General features: G+C 53.0%; 1 protein-coding gene across 19 annotated transcripts in view; it reads left to right on the top strand.

The window, feature by feature from the left end:
• Positions 1-22,549, top strand: part of TACC2 (transforming acidic coiled-coil containing protein 2) — a 203,112-nt gene that overhangs the window by 82,666 nt on the left and 97,897 nt on the right. For 16 of the 19 annotated variants that reach the window (XM_066355383.1, XM_066355381.1, XM_066355385.1 and 13 more), the window contains one exon: positions 15,540-15,665. The exons of the other annotated variants lie outside the window; for them this stretch is intronic. In XM_066355383.1, the coding sequence (XP_066211480.1) occupies positions 15,540-15,665 (126 nt within the window). The remainder of the gene's footprint in view (positions 1-15,539; positions 15,666-22,549) is intronic. 19 annotated transcript variants of the gene reach the window in all.

The following is a 22,549-nucleotide window of genomic DNA, read 5'->3' as shown; positions in this document are numbered from 1 at the left end:
AGGCAATAAAAGCTTACTTCTTTGTTGCACAGAGAATCCTCATTTGGGGCCACCACGCCTCGGGCACTGTTTCTTTAAGAGGAGGAAAGGAAGGGTTGAGTCATTTGTCAGTCTCTTGCCCTTTGGTCCACAATTATATACATAAAATATAGCGATGCTTTCTTGACTGAACTTCAAGTAGGAAGCCTGGCCTCCACCTATAGCCACAGGCTCTTCTTCTTCTTCTTTTTAACAGTTCTTATCCTTTATTTTTATTTATTTATATTTTTGTGACAGAGACAGAGAGAGAGAGAGACAGACAGACAGACAGACAGATAGAGGGGATACATAGGGACAGACAGACAGGAAGGGAGAGAGATAAGAAGTATCAATTCTTTGTTGTGGCTCCTTAGTCTCCTTAGTTGTTCATTGATTGCTTTCTCATATGTGCCTTGACCAGGGGGCTGCAGCAGAGCAACTGACTCCTTGCTCAAGCCAGTGACCTCACGCTCAAGCCGGTAATCTTGGGTTTCAAACCTGGGTCCTCTGTGTCCCAGTCCAATGCTTTACCCACTGCGCCACTGCCTGGTCAGGCCACAGGCTCTTCTTTATGGGAGCCTAGCTGTAGAAATTTCTAGAGAAAAGGTGATATGTTGCGATGGTGTGGGTAGGTAAGGGTCACTTCTGGCACAAGGTCTGTTAGTGAAGGAGCTGATCTGGAGCCATGTAAGGGAAACAACAAAAACTCCACAACTCACAGATAGGAAAGTACATGCTGGCTGGAAATAGAGCAGTGGGAAGTGTTTGCATTCAGTCCCTGCCCACATCAGAGGGTGCAGCAGCTGGGGAGGCAAGTCAACACATTTTGGGAACAGTGTAGTGCTCACTAAGGAGGTGTGGTTAAGCCATATTAGGTCTCCACAGGTAAAGAATTTGGTTCCAGGAACAAGCGAGGCATCGTTTCATTCCCACCGTCTTTAGGCGGCTAGCACCCTGTAGAACCCGGCCCCAGGCCTGGGCCTGTGGGCCACAGTATTGGGGCACCCCGCCTGTCCTTGGCCTTCTCAGTTATTTCACACGCCAGTACCTTCCCCATGTTGCCATGCGTAGTGGAAAGCGCCGTGGAAAAACTAGGAACTGTAACAAGTTGTCATGACTCAAAGACTCCTGGAAGCAGTCTGCAGAGCTTTAGGGAGCAGCGGCAGTCTGCCCGACCGAGTGTCCCCTGCTCGCTCGGCGGCCGCCCGGGCCCCTGGGTGCGCCTGGGCGCGCCGCGGGCCGGCCCGCATTCCTGGGCCGGGAGGAGAGCTCTGCGGGCGCCGTGCGCGAGCAGCTGGCTGCGCGGCTGGCTCCGAGCGAGCGCCGGGAGCTGGGGGAGGAGCCTGGCCCTGCCGCGGCGCTCCCAGTCATTGGCCTTTGTGCTGCAACTTTGCCCGATCCCGTCGGGGCGCCGCGCTTCCCCCGCCCCCACCCCGCGCCGCTGCCCCGGGGAAGTTTGCGTCCCCTCTTGGCACCGGCCGTGGAACCTGCGTATGCCGCTGTCCGGCTCCGAAAACTCAGTTGCTCCGGGGCTATTTTGGCAGTTGCGTCCCCGACAGAAGGCGGCCCCGTGCGGCCATGCCCGATCGCCCCGGGCTGGTAAGTGCGCCGCGGCCATGCGCGGGCAGGAGGGCGGGCACCCAGGTCAGGGAGGAGACCGGCGCCCCCGGGACCTTGGCCGCCAAAGGCGTGCTAGAGGTGGAAGCCGGAGCTCATTTCGTCTTTCCCCAATATGGACTGGTTAAAGGGAGGAAAGTGGCTAAACGCACATTAGTCTCCCCTGCTGGCAGAGGAGTTTGTACGCCCGGGAGCGGCGGGCCTGGCGCGCCTGCCCAGGAGGCTCCTTCTGTCCCGGGCTATCTGTCGGTCAGGATCCGCACTCTTAGTCTCTGCAGGACTGCGGCCGGGAACCCTGCCCATGGAGGAGGTCCCCGCCCGCGATTAGGGTCCCCACCCGTCATGGGGATACGTGCCCGTGGACTGGCTCGGTGTCACTCCCACTGGGCTCCTTCCAAGATCATGTGGTCCCACCCGACACCCCGGGTGGGCCACAGCAGGGTATGGATTAGCCATGAAACTGCGCTGGATTTCCTCCGAGTTTGGGACTTTTAAATTCTCAAATAGTTACATCAGCGGGGCTGGGCGCACTTCAGGGCTCGGGCGCAGCACGTGACCCTCCTGAGCGTACCCTTGGCGTCCTGGGCTCCGGAGTCTTCCTCTGCCTTTGGACGTCCTGGAAATGTGACTTCAAAAGGCCTGCGTTTCACGCCACAGCTCAGAGCGCTTTCTGCAGCAAGCTGTTGCACGGTGTTCCTGCAACGTTTTAGTGTTCCTCAATGACTGTCTCTCCTTAAAAATGGCATCATCATCAGGTTATTGTTATCTTCTGCCTCCGTCAAATGTCAGGACAGAAAAATGTGGTAGTGGGTTAAAATACAACTGAAACAGAGAAATGTTTCTTCCAGGCCTGGGGAGACTGGGAAGGTGGAAATAGAGAAGCTTAACAGAGGACTGCCAGGGGGTCGGTTAGTGTGTGTTTACCACTCCATCAGTGTGCGTGCATGTGTACACAGGGCTGTCCCAAATCCCTGTTGTCACAGTACATGGGAGATCAAGGACCCTAGTTAGCGCAGTTTCCTCTCTTTTCTATGCCGGAGGAAGGTGAGCTCTGTTACAAGGCAGAGAACTCTGTTTTAGTTTTTCTGAAATTCCCTATCGAAGCCCCATTTCAAAAGCTGCCTTCATTGTATTTGGAAAGGACTTTGAAAATGTCTGGGTCCATATGCTGAGGCTGGGTTTTATCAGTGGTTTCATCCATTCAGAATCTCTGTGCCTTTCAAAGACAGGGGTTGGATTTGGAGAATGGACTTTGATGGGCATTGTGGAGTGAGTTGGCTCCCAGAGGGCTTGGCTTTCCCACTCCGAGGTCAGGCTGAGAGCTCCTCCAGAGAATGGGGCCAGTTGTGCTGGGCAGGTGAGGGGAAGAGAGTGGAGTCCCACGGGGCTCTGCCTGGGCGTGGGCAGCCTCAGAGCACGAAATAGGTCAGGGACTGTCCGCCTTGTGCGGACACCACAGCCACCTCTCAGCTCTCCAGAGCCTCTTTGGCTCCTTCTTGTCACTAGTCACTCATAAAAAGGTCCCTCCCGAGCCTCAGGTAGCCCAGGCGCCACGGGGCATGACACCTGCGGAGGCTTTCCTGCCCGCAGAAATCCACAGAGCTGATGTCCCTCCACTGGAGAATCATCATTAGCCACTGGACCCTCCATTGGCGTCCATCCCTTTTGCCATCTACACAGGGTGCTCAGCATGTTTTAGCTGAAAGCAAACTTAAAAATCAAGGTTTCATTTTACAGATGTGATACGGGAGACTCAGAGAAGTCCAGGGTCTTGGCCAGGGTCACACGGGAAGGTGGGACTCAAACCCAGGACCCCAGACATCTGGCCTGGTGTTTTCTCAGCTAAATCTTGAGACTAAGTGGCCTCTTTGGTTCCATCCTGCTCTGTTTGGTGGTTATTTATGTTTGTCGTTTCTATGGAGACAGACACTGGAGGACTTGTCTGGTTTGCAATAGCACTCCACAGGAGTGACTGGCGGGGGAGGGGGCGGGATGGTGGTTGAAGTGAATAAGACACAGCTTCTGCTTTCAAGAAGGTGTGCATGGGTGTGCGCACGTGTGAGTGTGTGAATGTGTGTGATATAACTGAGCATGCACACCTTGAGCAATCTTTATGGTGATGAGCAGAATGTCCCAGTAGGAGACATCTGGAAGTGGATGAGGGTGTTCGGCTGTCCCGATTATTGGAGAGAGCACTACTGTCACCCAACTGGAGAGAACCAGGCGTGCTGAGCCAGGGACAGTCCTGCACAACCGAGAATTGCCTCACCCCAAATGCCAGGCTTTGAGGAACTGGGAGAGACCAGCTCTCACTGGGAAGATGGGAGCTGGGAGTCTATGAGCATGCTGGGGCCCAGGTCCCAGGTGTGGGTGAGGCTGGGGCGACTGAAGGCTCGGTCCAGAGCCTCTATGTGTGTGTGTGTGTGTGTTCACGTGTGTTCGTATATTCATTCTGCTGGGACTCAGTTGTGTAGCCAGAAGCAAACAGGCTGGGGTAACCGTGGTTTGGGGTTAGCAGACCCTGGCACCTTTTGCACAATCAGGAGGAAGTTTAGGAAGTGGTGATGGAGTCACTGATGAGCCCTGATGAAGGAAGCAAATCTAAGAAAGGAGAGGGGCCGGGGCCCTGCTCTCTCCCTCTTGTGACCTGTGACCGGGACATGTGAAATCTATCTTGGTGGCTGGGTTCTGTCTGCCTCTCCCCTCTATTGAGGCCACAGTCCTTTGTTTATAAGCTCAATAATTATTTCCACAGCAAGTCCCAGGGATGGCAGAGCAGCCCAGGGGTTGTGAAATCACACGGGAGAAGCAAAGGCGTGGAGAAGGAGACCCAGGAAGCTGGAGTCTGTGGGAAGAGGCTCTGCAAACAGAGGGCCAGGGGGTTCTCCGGGGACCGCCGAGCACTTATCTGCCATGGGGCTTTCATTTCAGAGGCGCTGGGCATCAGCTGCACCCCCTTCTCTTCCCTTCCCTTCGGGTCTACTCTGGTCTGTGGTTTCAGTCTGTCAATTAGCAAATGTGTTCCGTGCTGCCAATCAAGAGTAAGCCAAGTTGTTCCCAAGACTGATTCTCCCTGGGGCAGGGAGAGGCCCTATAGAAAAAGCTCCACATTTAGAGATGAAGATCCTGTATTAGAATCCCTGCCCCCCCCTTCCCACCTGTGTGACCTTGAGCAAGTCACTAGCCATCTCTGAGTCAGGACTTCCGTCCCACTCATGCTGGGGACACTTAACCCCTGGGCCGCTGGCTCACCACGCTTTGTGGGGAAGTGCAATCATGTGATGACAATCCTTGGCAAACTGAAGTTCTGTGCAAATGGAAAGTCTTGTCAATATTTTTCCTCCTCGCTATGATTCAAGAGATTGACCCAGGGGAGGCAGACTTCCTGACACCTCCCAGAGCTTGCTCGTGTTGTTCTTTTTCAGTGGGAATGAAGCGCGCTCGTCAGTGGAGTTCTCCTGTATTTGGAAGCTGGCTGCCTGGGCTCACGTCACGGCTCCCCTGCCTTGTTTTGTCACCCTCCCTTTTAATTGGTCACTTATGCTCTCCCCAGAAAACAAGTAAACATAAAAGAATAGGAAACTCGTACATTTCTGCTCAACAGAGGACAAATCTGGGGGGAGACGGGATGAGAAAGCACTTTCCTCACTGGCTCCCGCAGGGCCTCTCACTCTGCTCCTTGTTGGTGTGTCCATGTGGTCCTGGAGGCCCAGGAATCTGTGTCATTTAGAGATATGGCTTCCGGCCAGCATTCTTGGGTTTGAGCGCCTGAGGGTGCAGGGTGGGTTTCTCATCGTGACAGTTGTGGGCACATTCCAAACCGAGAAAGGAGGGAAGAAGCCGGGTCGTGCTGGAGTCCAACGTGACCTCCAGCCCTCGGGCTCCTCACGGCTGCCTGCTTCACACACACAGTAGGGAAAGATCCTGTGTTCTCTTACACACCTGGACCGAAGCTGGCTCACCTGGGAACTACCCAGCTCTGGAACCTGCATTCGACGGCTCCCGGGTTACCTTGTGGTCAGCCATGTGCCAGCGCTCTCCTGGACGGCCGGCGAGCCCCTGCCGCGTTTCTCCCAGCATCCTCGTGCTAGTGCCGTGCTCTGGGGACACAATGCCAGCTGTCCCTTCCTGGGTCTCTGTCTGCCTCAGCTCCCCTCTGGAGCTGCGTGGACGAGCCGTTCGCCCTTGTATGAGGTCTGGAAAACTTGGCTCCAAATATGAAAAGTATAGCTCGTAATCGAGATGGACAGATGTTTGATCTTAAGTGTCTAAAACAGGGGTCCCCAAACTATGGTCCGCAGGCCGCATGCAGCCCCCTGAGGCCATTTATCCGGCCCCCATCGCACTTCCGGAAGGGGCACCTCTTTCATTGGTGGTCAATGAGAGGAGCATAGTTCCCATTGAAATACTGGTCAGTTTGTTGATTTAAATTTACTTGTTCTTTATTTTATTTATTTATTTATTTATTTATTTGTATTTTTCTGAAGCTGGAAACGGAGAGAGACAGTCAGACAGACTCCCGCATGCGCCTGACCGGGATCCACCCGGCATGCCCACCAGGGGTGACGCTCTGCCCCTCCGGGGCGTCGCTCTGCCACAACCAGAGCCACTCTAGCGCCTGGGGCAGAGGCCAAGGAGCCATCCCCAGCGCCCGGGCCATCTTTGCTCCAATGGAGCCTTGGCTGCGGGAGGGGAAGAGAGAGACAGAGAGGAAGGAGGGGGGGTGGAGAAGCAAATGGGCGCTTCTCCTATGTGCCCTGGCCGGGAATCGAACCCGGGTCCCCCGCACGCCAGGCCGACACTCTATCGCTGAGCCAACTGGCCAGGGCCACTTGTTCTTTATTTTAAATATTGTATTTGTTTCCATTTTGTTTTTTTACTTTAAAATAAGATATGTGCAGTGTGCATAGGGATTTGCTCATAGGTTTTTTTTATAGTCCAGCCCTCCAACGGTCTGAGGGACAGTGGACTGGCCCCCTGTGTGAAAAATTTGGGGACCCCTGGTCTAAAAGAACATCACGTCACCCTCCTTGTTGGAAGTCGGGGACCTCACTGATGCCGCCAGCTTGCCTCCCGGTTCATCCATCCCCGCAAAAGTTTGCCTTGCTGACTCTGGGCTGAGAATGTAGCAGGGAACAAGGTGTAGGTCCTTCTCCTGTTGCGGGGGACACAGTTCCCCAACTGGCCCTGCTGCCTCTTTCTGCCCCCCACCCCGGGGCCTCCACCACCCCCGTGCCCCTGGTAGGGCTGGTAGGGCTGACCGGGGACAGAACGCACAGCAAGAGAGGCCCGGGGAGACAGCGTGGGTTCCTGTGATGAGGACAAGGTCTGTGGCAGACGCCTGGTTCTTGCCACTGTGTGTCTTTGCCAAGTTTCTGAATTCCTTGACTCTCGGTCTCCTATTCCATAAAATAAGTCATCTCCCATCTACGTGGGGCTGATGGGGAACCATAAAGGCAGCGTTTGGCAAAGCTCTGAGATCATGTACAAATCTAAGCAGTTATGTATGTATTTAATGACCTTTCTTAACCTGAGGACTCAGTCCTTAAATTGTGGACCTTTTTATCTGGGAGTGGAAAAATCTCCGTTCTTCCCAACACGGATCTCCCAGACAAGCTGCTTTCCCCGGCCCTGTGGGCGCCGTCTTCCAGCTCTTGGCTTGAGCCAGGCTTGGGGCACACACCGTGGGTTGCCTGGGGCCCGCGCTCTTAGACCTGGATTCAAACTCCGCCATCCTTACCCCTGTCTAAAGGCTGGACGGGCAAAGGTGTGCAAAGCTCTTCGCACAATGTTTGGCAAGTACCAGCCCCCGCCGATGTTAGCTTTTACTGTTATTACTAGAACTCTTATTATAGTTATTTAAACTTGTTCCAGTATTTAGCATATATTAAAATACTACCATCAGCAATAAAACCCGCACGCCTGAGACCTTGGTCAGGCCCCTCCACTTGAAGGATCTCTGGGCCCTTCTCTGCTCCCAGGGGCAGGGGACCTCTCTGCACACAAGAGTCTGCTTATCCACCTGCCCGCAGGGATGCCGGGCCACACCTGTCCCACTCCGCATCGGTCAGATCAAGAAAGGACGAGTTGTTCCCCACAGTCACTGAAAAAGCAAAGCATTTCTGAGGAAGTGGCGGGGCCACAGAGCCGGGCACCCGTTGAGCACACCTGCCCCAGCTCCCCGCGCCAGGGCGAAGGTGCTGTGTGTCAGGACGGGAAGACCCAAAAGCGCACGCACAGGGGCCGGAGGGGGCTCTCTGTGTGGCGCGCCTGCGCCCTGGCTTCTAGCCTTTGCCAGCTGGGTCATGCCTGGTACGTAACTAAGCCAGGGGCTCACAAAGATGTGAGAACTCAGATTTTTATTTTGCTGACAGGCTTTGCCTTTTTTATTTTATTTATTTATTTTTTACAAAAAGGAGCGAGTGGATGTGAGCAGTGTTGGTGAGAGTGACGTCTGCGTTTTTAAAGCATGGTGCACAGAGAGCTCCCGGTGGCCTTGTCCTGAGCTCGGTGGTTGCCTGATCATTTCAAAGAGTTATATAGTATTACTTGCTCTGTATTAGTTAAAAAAAAAAAAAAAAAGAAGTAGCACGTCAAAACCACAGACCCACAGATGGTATTACTTAGAATGATGTAAATTCATTTAAATTGAACAACTGACTTCATTGAAAGATAAGTACTCAGTAAGTAATAGCACAGGAGGATTAAGGTATTATGTGGGCGGCACGTGGTTCACAGCGTGGCCTTCTGACCAATTAGACGTTGGCACTCTGGACCGTGGCTGATTGCTCCCCGTGGGCCCCTCCCACACCTGCTGTGAGCTGGGCGTCAGGAAGCCTGTTGCACGACTGACCCCTGCTCCTTTGTCCTCCAGAACCTAAACTGAGCCCTGCAGCTGCCAGCACACCTTTACTCAAAGAAGTTTGTTTCTGACATAATTTCCAACTTGCAGAAAAGTCGCAGGAACCGTACGAAGAAGTCCCTGTTCCCTCTGTCCGAATTCCTCGGTTGTTCACAGTTTACTTACTACACGTGCTCCGCCATCCCCTCTTTATATAAACAGACACCTGGATGGCTCTCTGTGTATATATGTCCATTATCATCACTCTTTTCCGGAATCACTGGAGAGGAAGTTGCCGGCGTGAAGCTGTCCCCCCTCCAGACAAAACGCAACAAACCGCTCCAGCGTTCCTTTCCCCCAAACAGGACACTTGCCAGGATAACACCAACACGGCCACCCATTGGGGGAACCGGCGGGTGTTGCCGCACCCCTCTGTCTTCAGAACCCATTCAGGTTCCAGCACCGTCCTGTTCCCATGTGGCTGAGGATCCGTCCAACAGCACGGGTCACGCTCTGTGCCTGCGGACGCTCCTTCAGTCCGGAAGAGCTTTCTCAGTCTCTCTCTGCCTTTCATGACCTTGATGGGGACAGCTCATTCATTCGGGAAGGGTCCTTCAACCCGGGTCCAGAGTTTGCTCCTGACTGGTGTCTGGACGTTCGTTTTGCTCAGGGGTCCCGCAGAAGTGAGGCTGTGCTCTTCCCCGTGGGTCCCATCCTGGAGCACAGGGCGAGGACTGTCCCACCCCTGGGGAAGGGGTCCTGGTCAGCACCCGGCCAGGTTGGTGCCTGCCAGGTTCCTCCACCCCTAAATCATCACTTGCCCCTTGCTATTCCATCCGTATTTGCCGGGAAGTCACTCCACACTGTGACCTCGGCTGCTTCAAACCGGTTTCCTCCGTCTGCTCCGCATCCTCCCCGGCTCCTACCACGTTAACCACCACCCTGACGGCGCGTCACGGCGGTTTTCTATTTTCACCCCTCCTCCGACTCTTCTAGTCGATATTTTACTCTAAGAAGGAGCGTTCTCTTCTCCCTTATGTATTCAGCTGTTCATGTGTTTATATCTATACGAATTCTTGCATTATTACTTTTTTTTTCAATGGGTTACAATCCATTAGTATCTGTATATTTTATGCCCAATTGCTCCCAGATTTGGCCACTGGCTGGCCTTTGATATGGTTCTCATGTCCTTTTGACATGACCCTTGTCAGCAGACAGAGCTGGGAAATAGATGTCTGCACATGTACACACGCACACACACACACACACCCTCTATCTAGCTCTGTATTTCTCTGAGACCTCTCATTGCAACCCCGCCTTGAGAGCTCTTTGGAACCAAATCAGCTTTTGTGTAAGCGAATCCTTCTCTGACTGAGAGCCTGGCTGTCAGTATCCTGGCTGTGCTGTTTTCCTGCTCGTCTCCCTGTAGGTAATGCTTTCCGTAAGACGCTGGTCTCTCTGCTAGTGCCACCAGTCCCCTCCCCTGTGTTCCTTCCTTGCTGTGTTCAAGGGAAGGGAGGGGAAGCCTAGTGGCTTTCCACCCAAACCCTCAGGGAGAGAGGGAGGGAGAAGCTTTTCTTTTCTTCCTTCCTCCTTCCTTTCCCCCTCCCTCGTTCCTTCTCTCTTCCCCTCCCTCCCCTCCCCTCCCCTCCTTCCCCTCCCCTCCCCTCCCTTCCCCTTTCATTTTCTCTTTCTTTCTCTCTCTCTCTCTCTCTCTTTCATTCTTTCTTTCTCTTCTCCCCTCCCTTCCCCTCCCCTCCCCTCCCCTGCCCTCCCCTGCCCTCCCCTCCCCTCCCTTTCCCTCCCCTGCCCCCCTCCCCTGCCCTCCCCTCCCTTCCCCTCCCCTCCCCTCCCCTCCCTTTCCCTCCCCTGCCCCCCCTTCCTGCCCTCCCCTGCCCTCCCCTCCCTTCTCCTCCCCTGCCCTCCCCTGCCCTCCCCTCCCTTCCCCTCCCCTCCCTTCCCCTCCCCTCCCCTCCCCTGCCCTCCCCTCCCTTCCCCTCCCCTCCCTTCCCCTCCTCTCCCCTGCCCTCCCCTCCCTTCCCCTCCCCTCCCCTCTTTCTTTCTTGCCCTTGCACACATCTGTCTGTTGAAGCTCTTGGCTTGCTTTCATCTCCCCACCCCCCAGGGGTCTTCCCAGACCTCCCCAGCCTGAAAGAAGTCCGTTTTCCTGTGACACTTTATTCTTCTGTTTCCACCCTTCACAGTTCTCCTTGGTTTAGACTTTGAACTTGACTTGCTCTTGATTAGTCAGCCCTGGAATGTGAGATCCTCATTAAAGACAGAAAACTCCTTACTGAGGTATGAGTGACATATACAAAGCTGTACATATTTAATTTTTACAACTTGATGAGTTTGGGGGTAAGTATATACATAGCTGTGAAACCATTACCAAGGCCATAACACCCATCACCTCCCAGAGTTTTCTCCTGCCTAGTTCTTCTTGTTACCGCTATTCCTTTGATCCCATTTGATTCTTCCTGGTGCTGGCCAGGAGCTCTTCCTGTGGTCCTGAGCCCACCTGTCAAACTGAAGGTGTTAGCTTTTTAGACGGGCAACGTGAATGTCTTCCTCTTAGCAGAACCCTCTCCGCCTCCATCTCTAAGCGGGTGACTCACGACCCTTCGGGGAAGCACTTGCTGATCCAAGCTTCCCACCTTGACATTCCAGCAGGAAATCAACCTTTCGCAGGCCTGACTAAATTTATAGTGGGCTGGCCCTGGCCAGCAGCTGGCGGCAGCAGCTGGTGGTTAAAATCTCTGACAGGTTTTTTTTTTCTTTCCCTTCTGAAAAATATTTCAATCACTCTTGTCCGAGCACCACCACCGGTAGCATTTCGAAGCCATTTATAGCCTCCTGCAGTTGGTCCGAGGAGAGCTGTTTCTAAGAGCCCTCCACATACCAGAAGTCAGCTCTCTCCTGTCCTCCGCCCTGGAGCATAACCAGACCACTAGCACGCGAGCCAGAAAGGCCCCAGGCTGATGGGACAATGGATGAAGGTCACAACTATTTTTTTAAGCAATTTCAATCTAATGCATCTGTATATACACACATACCAGTTTATTTTAAAGTTATTATAATGATGCCGTGGGGGAAGTTTGTAAACCCTATCAGAGCTCTTTAATTCTTGACTAGCACACTGTTGTCAGAACCCTCAGCCGTATCAGTCAGTCGCACATTAGCACAGAGAACGGGACGACAAAGTCACAGATGAGCTGGTGCGCAGAGGCCCTGGCCGACGGCCCGCGAGGGCGGGGCAGGACAGGCGTGGCAGAGTGCTCGGTGGTCATGCAGTCCGGTGCCCTCACTTGTCCAGGGGGTGGGGGGTGAAGCTACGGGACAGGACAGGCGTGGCAGAGTGCTCGGTGGTCATGCAGTCCGGTGCCCTCACTTGTCCAGGGGGTGGGGGGTGAAGCTACGGCTCAGAGCAGTCACCTGGCTGATGTCCCGAGGTGACGCTGGTCTGGAGTCCGGTCCTCTTGACTGGACACGTAACTGTGTGTTAGTGCCGTAGCACACTCCCTCACTCACATCGCAGCCGTTCAGAAAGCTGATCGCATGTCATGGAGAACATTTTCATTATGTTCAGAAAATCAGGGGAATGCCCCACATGCTCTGAAAAAATAGTTCCTTCCCAGTTAAAATAAAAATGCCATCCCGTGGGCAGGTAGCTGTTTGTTACCACTGGGACTGTCCTTGTCCCCTGCGGTGCCTGTGGAGTGAGGCATGGCTGTATTTTTGAGGCTGGACAGCTAGGTCTGCACAGTGGGAGTCTGAACTCAGAGGCGGGGAAGCCGGTATCTCTGGACTGCCCGTCTGGTCACATGTTCCGTTAGGAACCGAAGTTGTTCTCTGGCACTTGAGATCTCTCATCAGTATGTTTTCTTACTTATTTTGCCCATGAAATCAGTACGCATTCAGCATCGAAGTAGGAAAGAGAAATTCAACGAAGAAAACACTCATAATTTCGCTCCTGAGAGATAATTACGGCGAGCCCCTTGGCACGTGTCCCTCCATGTTGCTTGGTGCTCGTGGCTCTGTCGCTCTTCTCTGTGTGTGTTTGTACCTGCACGTACACGCATACACACACATATCAATGCACACGTGCCCATAGACTCTGGATCGTGCTGCCAAATTTTAAAACCTAGTTTTAGTTCATATTGGACACATTTACCTCTAGATTCGTGGAGATCTAATGTTTTTGTTTGTTTGTTTGTTTTTTTAGCTATGGAGAGAGAGAGAGAGATAGACAAGGACAGATAGACAGGAAGGGAGAGAGATAAGAAGCATCAACTCATAGTTGTAGCACCTTAGTTGTTCATTGATTGCTTTCTCATATGTGCCTTGAGCAGGCGGCTCCAGCCGAGCCAGTGACCCCTTACTCAAGCCAGTGACCTTGGGCTCAAGCCAGCGACCTTGAAGCCATGTCTATGAGCCTGTGTTCAAGCAGGCAACCTTGAGGATTTGAACCTGGGTCCTCAGCATGCCAGGTCAGCACATTATCTACTACACCAGGGATCGGGAACCTTTTTGGCTGAGAGAGCCATGAACGCCACATATTTTAAAATGTAATTCCGTGAGAGCCATACAACGACCCATGCACATTAGGCATTATCCAATAAAAATTTGGTGTTGTCCTGGAGGACAGCTGTGATTGGCTCCAGCTACCCGCAACCATGAACATGAGCGGTAGGAAATGAATGGATTGTAATACATGAAAATGTTTTATATTCTTAACATTTTTTTTTATTAAAGGTTTATCTGCGAGCCAGATGCAGCCATCAAAAGAGCCACATCTGGCTCGCGAGCCATAGGTTCCCAACCCCTGCCCTATACCATCGCCTGGTCCGGCTCTAATTAAAAAACGACAGCTGCTAATGAGTCTGACTGGCTGTGCCTCACTTTGATTCACTGTCCCCTCCTGCTGGACATCGCGGTTGTCCGGTTTTTCCTTTGTTTTGCTGTTATGATCACAGCTGTGATCAGCATCGTTGCTCACACGCTTCATCTCCTTAGAAGAAATTCTTGGAAGCAGAATGTCTGTGTCAAATGGGAAGAAGTCTTTATGGCTTCCAGCGAGTGCTGCCAGGACTCCCGGGCGATGTTTTCCCACTCAAGTTTTATGACTTGGGACAGTCGATATTGCCTGTAGGTTAGGATTCTCCAAATTGGGAGCCAACAGATTCATCCAGAGTCCCTGCCGCCCTCACCCCTGCTGCCCTCACCCCTGCTGCCCTCACCCCTGCCTGCATTTCATCTCGCCCAGAGTTCTCGCTGACTCCTCGGGGCGCAGTCGGAGGGCTGCAGGGTCAGGTTCTCAGGGATCCGGGATGGTGGGCGGGGACCGCGGAGGGAGATGGAAATAAGTATCAGAAGATCCGGGGGAACAGCAGCGAAGTGTGGGCACATGCATGTGCTGGTCCAACGTGCGCTACTCTAATCATGTTTAGAACATAGTTTTGGGAAGTTCACCTGGGGCCTCCCCACCTGTCATTCCAGCTCTTTGTGGCTGATAGAAGCCTTGGGCTGATTCTTCAGCCAACAGTCAGGTCCCAGTACCTCGGCCTGGCCTTGTGATCCGATTCCTGCCCATCCTCGCGTTCTGAGTCTTCTTAGTGTCATTCAGTCTGGCCGCAGAGACCTCTTTGCATTTCTCCAGGATGCCAAACTCCTTCCTGATTCGGGGCTTTCAGAGATGTGGCTCCCTGTGCCAGAGGGCACACTCCCTTATTCTTCCTCTTCATGTGCTGAGACAGAGCCTAGTGTGGTGGTTAAGAACGTGGCTGCTGAAGTCAGGCTTGGGTCTGTGTCCTCGTTCTGCCTCTTATCAGCTGTGCAACTTGGGACAAGTTTTTCAGCCTCTCTGTGCCTTACTTTGCACATCTGTAAAGTAGGGTAATGATAGTAACCCACCTCACAGGGTTGTTGTGAGTGTTAAATATGGAGATATCTGTGAGCAGGTGGATCAGCAGTTCCTGGCACACGGCGCGTGTCAGGAAACATTTTCTACACTGAGTCGGCTGCCTGGCCTCTGCTTCCAACTGTTCAGGGAAGTTTTCCCTGGCCTGACTCTGAGCCGGCCCTCTTAGTTCAAGTTCTCATAGCCGTCCATACCTGTCCCTAGTCATTACTACAGTTGTCCCTAAATAAGCACTATTTTAAAGATTGTTTGACTCCTCCTGGCTCCAAGAGGTCAGAGACCGCCTTCCCTGTTCCCAGTAGAGAGCTGGTGTCCAGTCACTCTCTGCTCGAGGAATGGAAACAGCTGTCCCTGAATGTTGAGCCAGGTTTGTGGGAAAGAATGGAACTCACAGCCCTCCCTCCGATGAATGAACACAACATAACCGATCAGCAAAGGGGTTTCCTGCAGGGCGAGCTGGTGGGTGTGACCAGCGACAGGATCCAGTGACTGGTGTCTCTGCAAACTTTCAAAGGCATCTTACTCTTGGAGGTTTTTTTAGTGCAGATATTCTCAACCAGTAAAAGACCCAGGGTTGTTTTTTCCCCCCTCTAACTTATTGTTGATCAAAACTTTAAAAAACACAATTACATCTGGAGAGTTACTAGAAAATAAAGCAAATGCAGAACCAGGATGTCTTGACCTTGACACTGTTGACCTTTTGGGCAGGGCGATTTTTGGTCGTGGGGCTGCCCTGTGCACTGAGGGAGCTTCAGCTTCCGTGGCCCCCACCCACTAGGTGCCAGTAGCACCTTTCCTGCCAGTTGTAAAGACCAGAAAACTGTGTCCAGACATTGTCCGATTCCATGGAGGCAAAAATCACCCCTGGTTGAAAACACTGAGCAAGACCCACAGAGCATAAACCCTGACTTGTAGTATTAGATTCGGCAGATACAGAATTGCTCTATCAAATTGCTCTATAGCTTCCTAAACTCGTCCTCCAGGCTCCTGGGCAGGCTCGTCCCTCCTGGACCAGCACCAGACCCTTCGTTTATAGAACGGGAAACTGAGGCCCTGCTTCGGGTCCAGATAAAACGTGCTGTTCAAACACACTCAGAACTTCAGAGAACGTTTCTGAGCCTTGGTGTTTCCTTCTCCTCTCCCTAGTTCACCTGTAGTGCGTGATGTCGTCCAGCTAGCGGCCCAGGAAGACCTAGAACTCCCACTCTTAGCTGCGTCTTCCCACCGTGGTGATGTCATTGGCCAGGACTCCACGGATCTGACAGCCCAGAGGTACGGTGGGGGCTGGACGTGGGGCTGGTGGTGAGAGCCCCGGCCCAAACCTGAGGCTGCCCCTCCCCTCCTGGCAGGCAGTCTCATCCTGCACAGGGTCTGTACGCCCCCAGCGCAGGGCTGGGGCCTCAGGAGTGGTCTGAAGAGGCACCAGGAAGCCCCCCCCCACAAAGGCCGTCTTAGAGATTTGTTCCCTGTGGTCTTCAGGAACCTCTATTTATAGCAGAAGGCCTTCGAGAGAGATAGCGTGCTATTTATACCTTTCCAGGGGAATGACTTTGTTGGCTGCCTTCTGGCCTCCTGGGGTGCTCGCTGGGCAGCAGGCTGTTCCCTTTGTCTTGGGTGGTGGTCAGAGGAGAGGAGCCAGCAGCCCAGCAGGGTGGGGGAGAAGGGGCAGGGACCGGGTCCTCGGGCCTTTGCTCAGCAATAGGGCTTGGGCCGGGGCTGGCTTCTCCTCTCTAATCTCCTGCCCATCCGCCCTCCCTCGCCCTGGACTTCACGCCCCAGGAGCCCCCAGACCGTCCTGGTTCCCACGTGCCTCGAGCATAGCCCACTGCAGGCCTTACCCCTCCGTCTGCCTGCAGACTCGGCGCTTACTGTGTGTTTGAATCAGGCTTGCTTGGAATCAGCCTCAGGACTGGGCTCAGATGTGTACGTGTGTGTGCGCGCACACACACACACCCCTCTCTCTGTCTCTCTTATCTCTGGCTATCTATCTGTCTACATGCATACCTACCTACACACTTTAGTTTTTATTCATGTCAGTAAACAGTTGCTTTCTGCCAGGTATTTCCTGGCAGTGGGGAAATGCCAGGACTAGAACAGATGTGTCCCTTCCCTCCCAGAGCCCAAAGCCTGGCGCCGGCCTCCAGGAAGCCTCCTCCCCGTGCTGAGAGAGCCGCCTCTGTCTGACCTCCTGCAGCCGCCTGACCCCTGTGTCACTGCCCTTCCCAGATACCCACACTTTCCGTCTGCTCTGCTCCCGGGAGAAACTGGGTCTTTGGAACCACGGCACGGAGCCTGGCCTGCCCGTGGGGCGTGTTGGTGGACTTGACCTGGATTAGCCAGGAGGGGTGGGGTGGGCCTCCTTCTCCACCTGCCAGGGTGCTGCTGCCCCCACCTCTAGCTGCCACGCTCAGGGTGCAGGTGGTCAACTACAGACTGGCAGGGACAGCATCGAGAGGCCTCTTCCTACACCATGGGGAGGCTTCCCTGGTACAAGAGAAATATGAGGTGATACAGCAGGAGGCTCCAGGCCGGAAACAGATATTTTAAGACAGCTCAACATTGCCTGACCAGGTGATGGCACAGTGGATAGAGCATCGGACTGGGATGCAGAGGACCCAGGTTTGAGACTCTGAGGTCGCCAGCTTGAGCCCAAGGTTACTGGCTTGAGCAAGGGGTCACTCGGTCTGCTGTAGCCCCCGGGTCAAGGTACATATGAGAAAGCAAACGAACAACTAAGGAGCCGCAATGAAGAATTGATGCTTCTCATCTCTCTCCCTTCCTGTCTGTCTGTCCCTATCTGTCCCTCTCTCTGTCTTTCTCTATCTCTGTCACACACACACACAAAAAGACAGCTCAACATTGACGTAGAATTCTGAATATTTCTTTTACAAGTGGAGTCAACCCTAGTTTTTACTTAGGTACGAGTCTAACTCTGTAAAGGAGGAATCCTAGGTGGGGACAAGGCCCTTAGCACCAAGGAGCGTGCAGAAGGTTCCAGTGAGAAATCAGGCACGCCCCTCCACCCCTCCCTCCTCCATGGTGCTCTCGTATGACTCCCCATCCCCCACTGTTAGCGTTAGTGAGGTCTTGGGACAGCTGGCTGCAGCTGGTGGGGCACACCCTCCCATAGTGAAGCCTGGGGAGGGGATTGGGACGATGCTCATCTGAGGTCCCCATTTTGCAATCGGGAGACAGGGGCAGGAGAAGCTCTCCAAGCACAGGACGCAGGACGACTTGCCTGGGTGGTTGTCAGGAGGACTAAAGTCCAGGAGGTGGCGTTACTGGCGCTTCTAAATCCCCTTCCCAGACCTAAGACCGTGTAGTGTACTTTGAAGGGGTTGTCCCAGGATGGTGTCTGCTCTTAAAGCTCCTGTTGACAGCACTGTCTGTGCTCCAGGCCCCACACTGAATGCCTCTCCTGGTGCCCGGGGAGGTGGGGGTTCTGCTATGACACAACTTTACAGATGAGCAGATTGTCGCTCAGAAACATGACCGTGCTCAAGGGCACGCAGCTCGTAAGGGGCAGAGCTGGGATTTGAAGCAGGTCCGATTGGCTGCCAAGCCTGGGTCTGGGTGTCTCCAGCGGCTGAGAGAGCCAGGGTTCCTCATTCCACCACCCCATGGGAGGCTGCCAACATCACTGACCTCTCTCAAGACCGAGGAAGGCATTGAATAAAGAAGTCGTGTCATCTTTGACCATGACCAACGTGACCACAGGACGTAGGATGGAACCGGTGACTAAGGACAGATTTTATCGGGGCTGAGAACATGGCCCGCTTTCTGGCTCTGTTTCCCAGTAGAAGGATTCAGGTAGATTTCTGTGCTGACCGAGTGGTGTGGGTGCCATGCTGGGTGTTAATGAATCGTTGTCTGGAGTTGTGTTGTCTTGGTTTTACTAGAAATTGGTGGGAAAGAGGCAGTTCTCCTAGGAGCAGGGATTGGTCTGGCTTTGGTCACCAATGTCTCTGCAAAATACAGTCAGTCCTCATTCTACACAGATTCCGTATCTGTGAACTTACCTACTCATTAAGATTTATTTGTGACTCCATGGTCAGTTCACGGGCATGCACAGAACAGCAGAAAATTTGAGTCTGACGTGTGTGGTCCCAGCTGAGACGGAGCAAGGCAACACTCTGTCTGGGGTTTTCTGCATTCAAACTGTGAACAAGTCCTTTCAAGGTAATATTGAGAGCCATGTTGCTTATGTAATTTTGTGAATTTTGTTGATGACTTTGCTATTTAGAATGGGCCCTAAGCACAATGCTGAAGTGCTGTCTAGTGTTTCTAAGCACAAGAAGGCTGTGATGTACCTAGTGGGGAAAATACCTGTGTTAGGTACGCTTTGTTCAGGAGTGAGTCATCGTGATGTTGGCCGTGAATTCGGTGCTAGCGAATCAGCGTTATATACAGTTGCCCTGTCTTGTCCTCGGTTTCGCTTTCCATGGTTTCTGGTGCCTGCGGTCAACTGTGGCCCAAAAATATTAAGTGGAAAATTCCAGAAGTAAACAATTCGTAAGTTCAAGATGGCCCTGGATGTGAATCCTCCCTTCGTCCAATGTCTCCATGCTGTTTAGGCCTCCTGCCCATGCGTCGCTTAGTAACCAACCATCTTGGTGATCAGCTCAACCGTTGGGATTTCTCCGTGCTTGTGTTCAAGTCACCCCTATTTGACTTAATGCTTGCCCCGAAGCACAAGAGTAGTGATGCTGGCAATTTGGATTTGCCGAAGAAAAGCAGTAAAGTGTATGTATGTCTAAGAAGAAAAACATGCTGTAGATAGAGTTTGGTATTATCTGTGGTTTCATGGATGGGGGTGGGGGATGCTGTATTAAATAAGGTGTCTTTAAACAGAAATACACCTAAAGCAAGGTATGCATTGATTGATTGACAAAACTGGTGGCCGGAGGCTTGCAGGAACTTAGCCCTGTATGTCCTCTAGGAACCAGAGTTCAGTATCTGCTAATTCAGTGTCTGTGCTGACTCTGTAGAACTCCTGCCAATGATGACCATCAGCTGCACTTACCCTTGCCGATCTGTGGGGGTAAGCAGGGCGTTGTGGGTGTGCAGCGGTGGCCTTTTTTTTTTTTTTTTTTTTTTTTTTTTAAAGAGGCAGAGATAGACAGGGACAGACAGACAGGAACGGAGAGAGATGAGAAGCATCAATCATCAGTTTCTCGTTGCGCGTTGCGACTTCTTAGTTGTTCATTGATTGCTTTCTCACATGTGTCTTGACCGTGGGCCTTCAGCAGACCGAGTAACCCCCTGCTGGAGCCAGCGACCTTGAGTCCAAGCTGGTGAGCTCTTTGCTCAAGCCAAATGAGCCCGCGCTCAAGCTGGTGAGCTCGGGGTCTCGAACCTGGGTCCTTCCGCATCCCAGTCCGACGCTCTATCCACTGCGCCACCACCTGGTCAGGCAGTGGTGGCCTTTTAAACCTCAGTGTGGCCCTACTCCCCATCTTACCTGTTTTAGTCCAGTTGTGCTCACAGACGGGGTAGCTTATAAATAGCGGAAGTTTATTGCTCACAGTTCTCAAAGCTGGAAGTCTGTGATCAAGGTGCCGGGGGTGGGGGGGTGTGTGATGGGGTGGGGGGGTCAGGCGAGGGCCCACACCACTCTTGTGGGTTAGACTTCTCTCTGTGACCTCACATGGCAGTAGGGGCTGGCGAGCTCTGGAGGGTCTCATTTACAAGGGCACCAATTCCATTCACGAGGGCTCCACCCTCATGACCTAATCACCTCCCAAAGGGCCCACCTCCTAATACCATCACTTTGGAGGTTATGATTCTAACTTGTGAGTTTTGGGGGCAGGGACACAAACATTCAGACCATAGCACTGCCCAGGGGTCTCCCTCCACTTCCTGTTTAGAGCGGGGTCTGGAGAGGTGGGGGTTGGGTGAGGGTGGAGGATATGTGAGACAGAGAGATAGGAGGGGAAGAAAACCAGGCGGAGAGGAGGCAGCAACAGTCCTCTCCTGAGGTCTGCCTCCCTGCAGACGCAGGCTTGGTACTTTAAAAAATTAAATTGCAATTAAAAATTTTAAAGTGTTTTCTAAAAAAAAATTTTTTTTTAAAAGTGGGCTGCAGTATTTGCTTTAAGCCACAGGAAAGAAACACAGAGCAGACCTCTCTCCTCCGCCGCTCTCACCTGCGGATTCTCTGGGGCTGTGCCCTTCCCTGCTAAGAGCTCTTCCTTCCGAATAGGAAGGGAGAGAGAAACGGCACCCCATCTCTGAGGGAGGCAGTTCTCAGTTCAGGGGTCCCCAAACTACGGCCCACAGGCCGCATGCGGCCCCCTGAGGCCATTTATCCGGCCCCCGCCACACTTTCGGAAGGGGCACCTCTTTCATTGGTGGTCAGTGAGAGGAGCACATTGACCATCTCATTAGCCAAAAGCAGGCCCATAGTTCCCATTGAAATACTGGTCAGTTTGTTGATTTAAATTTACTTGTTCTTTATTTTAAATATTGTATTTGTTCCCGTTTTGTTTTTTTACTTTAAAATAAGATATGTGCAGTGTGCGTAGGGATTTGTTCATAGTTTTTTTTTATAGTCCGGCCCTCCAACGGTCTGAGGGACAATGAACTGGCCCCCTGTGTAAAAAGTTTGGGGACCCCTGTCTCAGACTAAAGGAATGGGATTTTGACCACCCCTTCTCGTTTTTAAAACCCTGGAGGACATCAAGACGTGCCCCGCCCCAGGGAAGAGCCCTGAGCCCACTTGAAGTGGGTGAGCTTCCCCCGTGCCTTTGGCATCCCCGGCTGGCGCAGCAAGCTGAGCCCAGACCTTTAAGAACGTTCTACTAATGGCTGGATTGCCCATGAGCACTTGTACTTTTCACTGTTCAATATTGTCTGAAAAAGTTTTTTTGTTAAAGCGGCAGAACCATTTTCCAAATGAAACCTGCCAGCTGTGTCACCGTGTATTCAACAGTGGGATGGGCTGTCCGGTTCCCTCCTCTGCTTTTCCCACCGTCGGGAATCCAAACAGAGGGGGTCTCTTTGGACCTGGAGGACTCCCATGGACACAGCCAGAAAGCTACTGCCCTGACTCATGTCCATGGACGGCAGACTTTAGCAAACAGCACAGTAACTCGGTTACAGCGGCTCGGAGGGCTGCCTCCTTCCCAGAGTGTCTGTTGGCTTCAGGCGGCCTGGGGACTCTGCATCTCTCACCGTTCCCAGGCGACACTGCTGTTGCTGGGAGGGGGTCCCATCCCAGGAACCGCTGGGTAAGGCAGTCTGGGCCAGATGCGTTTCTCCTCACCAGTCGGGCTGTCAACAGCTCCTCAGGACCGGGACCCTGGTCCCAGCAGCTGCCTTCGGGCCACCGAGCCAGGAGCATGGGTAGCTCCTCCTCCTCGCCAGAGAGCTTCAGAGGTTTTCAAAGTGGAAACCACAGGGACTGCATACTGACTTCCAGCTTCTGTTTCTCCTCTCGGTCCAGGTCACGTGGTTCGCTCTGGTGTCATCTGTCTGCCCAGCAGGTTTCTCCGTCTTCCCGCTGTGGGCATGCGTGTGTGGTGGGTTCAACTACCTCGCGGAGGCTAGCTGAGCCTTCACTTGAGCAGACAACTATTAAAAACATGACTAAATGGCCATTAAAAACATGCCAAAAGCATGATAAAATGGAGGTTGATTTTCTTAATTTAGAAAAATGACCGCCGAGAACTCTTCTCCAAATAACAGGATACCTTTGCACCACTTAAAAGGTACACGTTGATGAAACGGATTTATGTCACCAGGACCCAGAGTGCTGCGTAAATTGGGTTGCACTGACACATGTGTTCAGATCCTTTGAGTTTCCTGTGTCCAGCTGGCGATTGTCCAGTACTGACCGTTTCATAGGGCTCGCGCTAACACAGGGTTTTTTTTTTTTTTTTGTTTTTTTTTTTCATTTTCTTTTCTGAAGCTGGAAACAGGGAGAGACAGTCAGACAGACTCCCGCATGCGCCCGACCGGGATCCACCCGGCACGCCCACCATGGGGCGACGCTCTGCCCACCAGGGGGCGATGCTCTGCCCATCCTGGGCGTCGCCATGTTGCGACCATCCTGGGCGTCGCCATATTGCGACCAGAGCCACTCTAGCGCCTGGGGCAGAGGCCACAGAGCCATCCCCAGCGCCTGGGCCATCTTTGCTCCAATGGAGCCTGGCTGC

The sequence above is a fragment of the Saccopteryx leptura genome, chromosome 13 (genome assembly GCF_036850995.1).
Source record: "Saccopteryx leptura isolate mSacLep1 chromosome 13, mSacLep1_pri_phased_curated, whole genome shotgun sequence".
In the NCBI taxonomy this organism is placed as follows: domain Eukaryota; kingdom Metazoa; phylum Chordata; class Mammalia; order Chiroptera; family Emballonuridae; genus Saccopteryx; species Saccopteryx leptura.
This window is presented reverse-complemented; position numbering and strand designations above follow the sequence as displayed.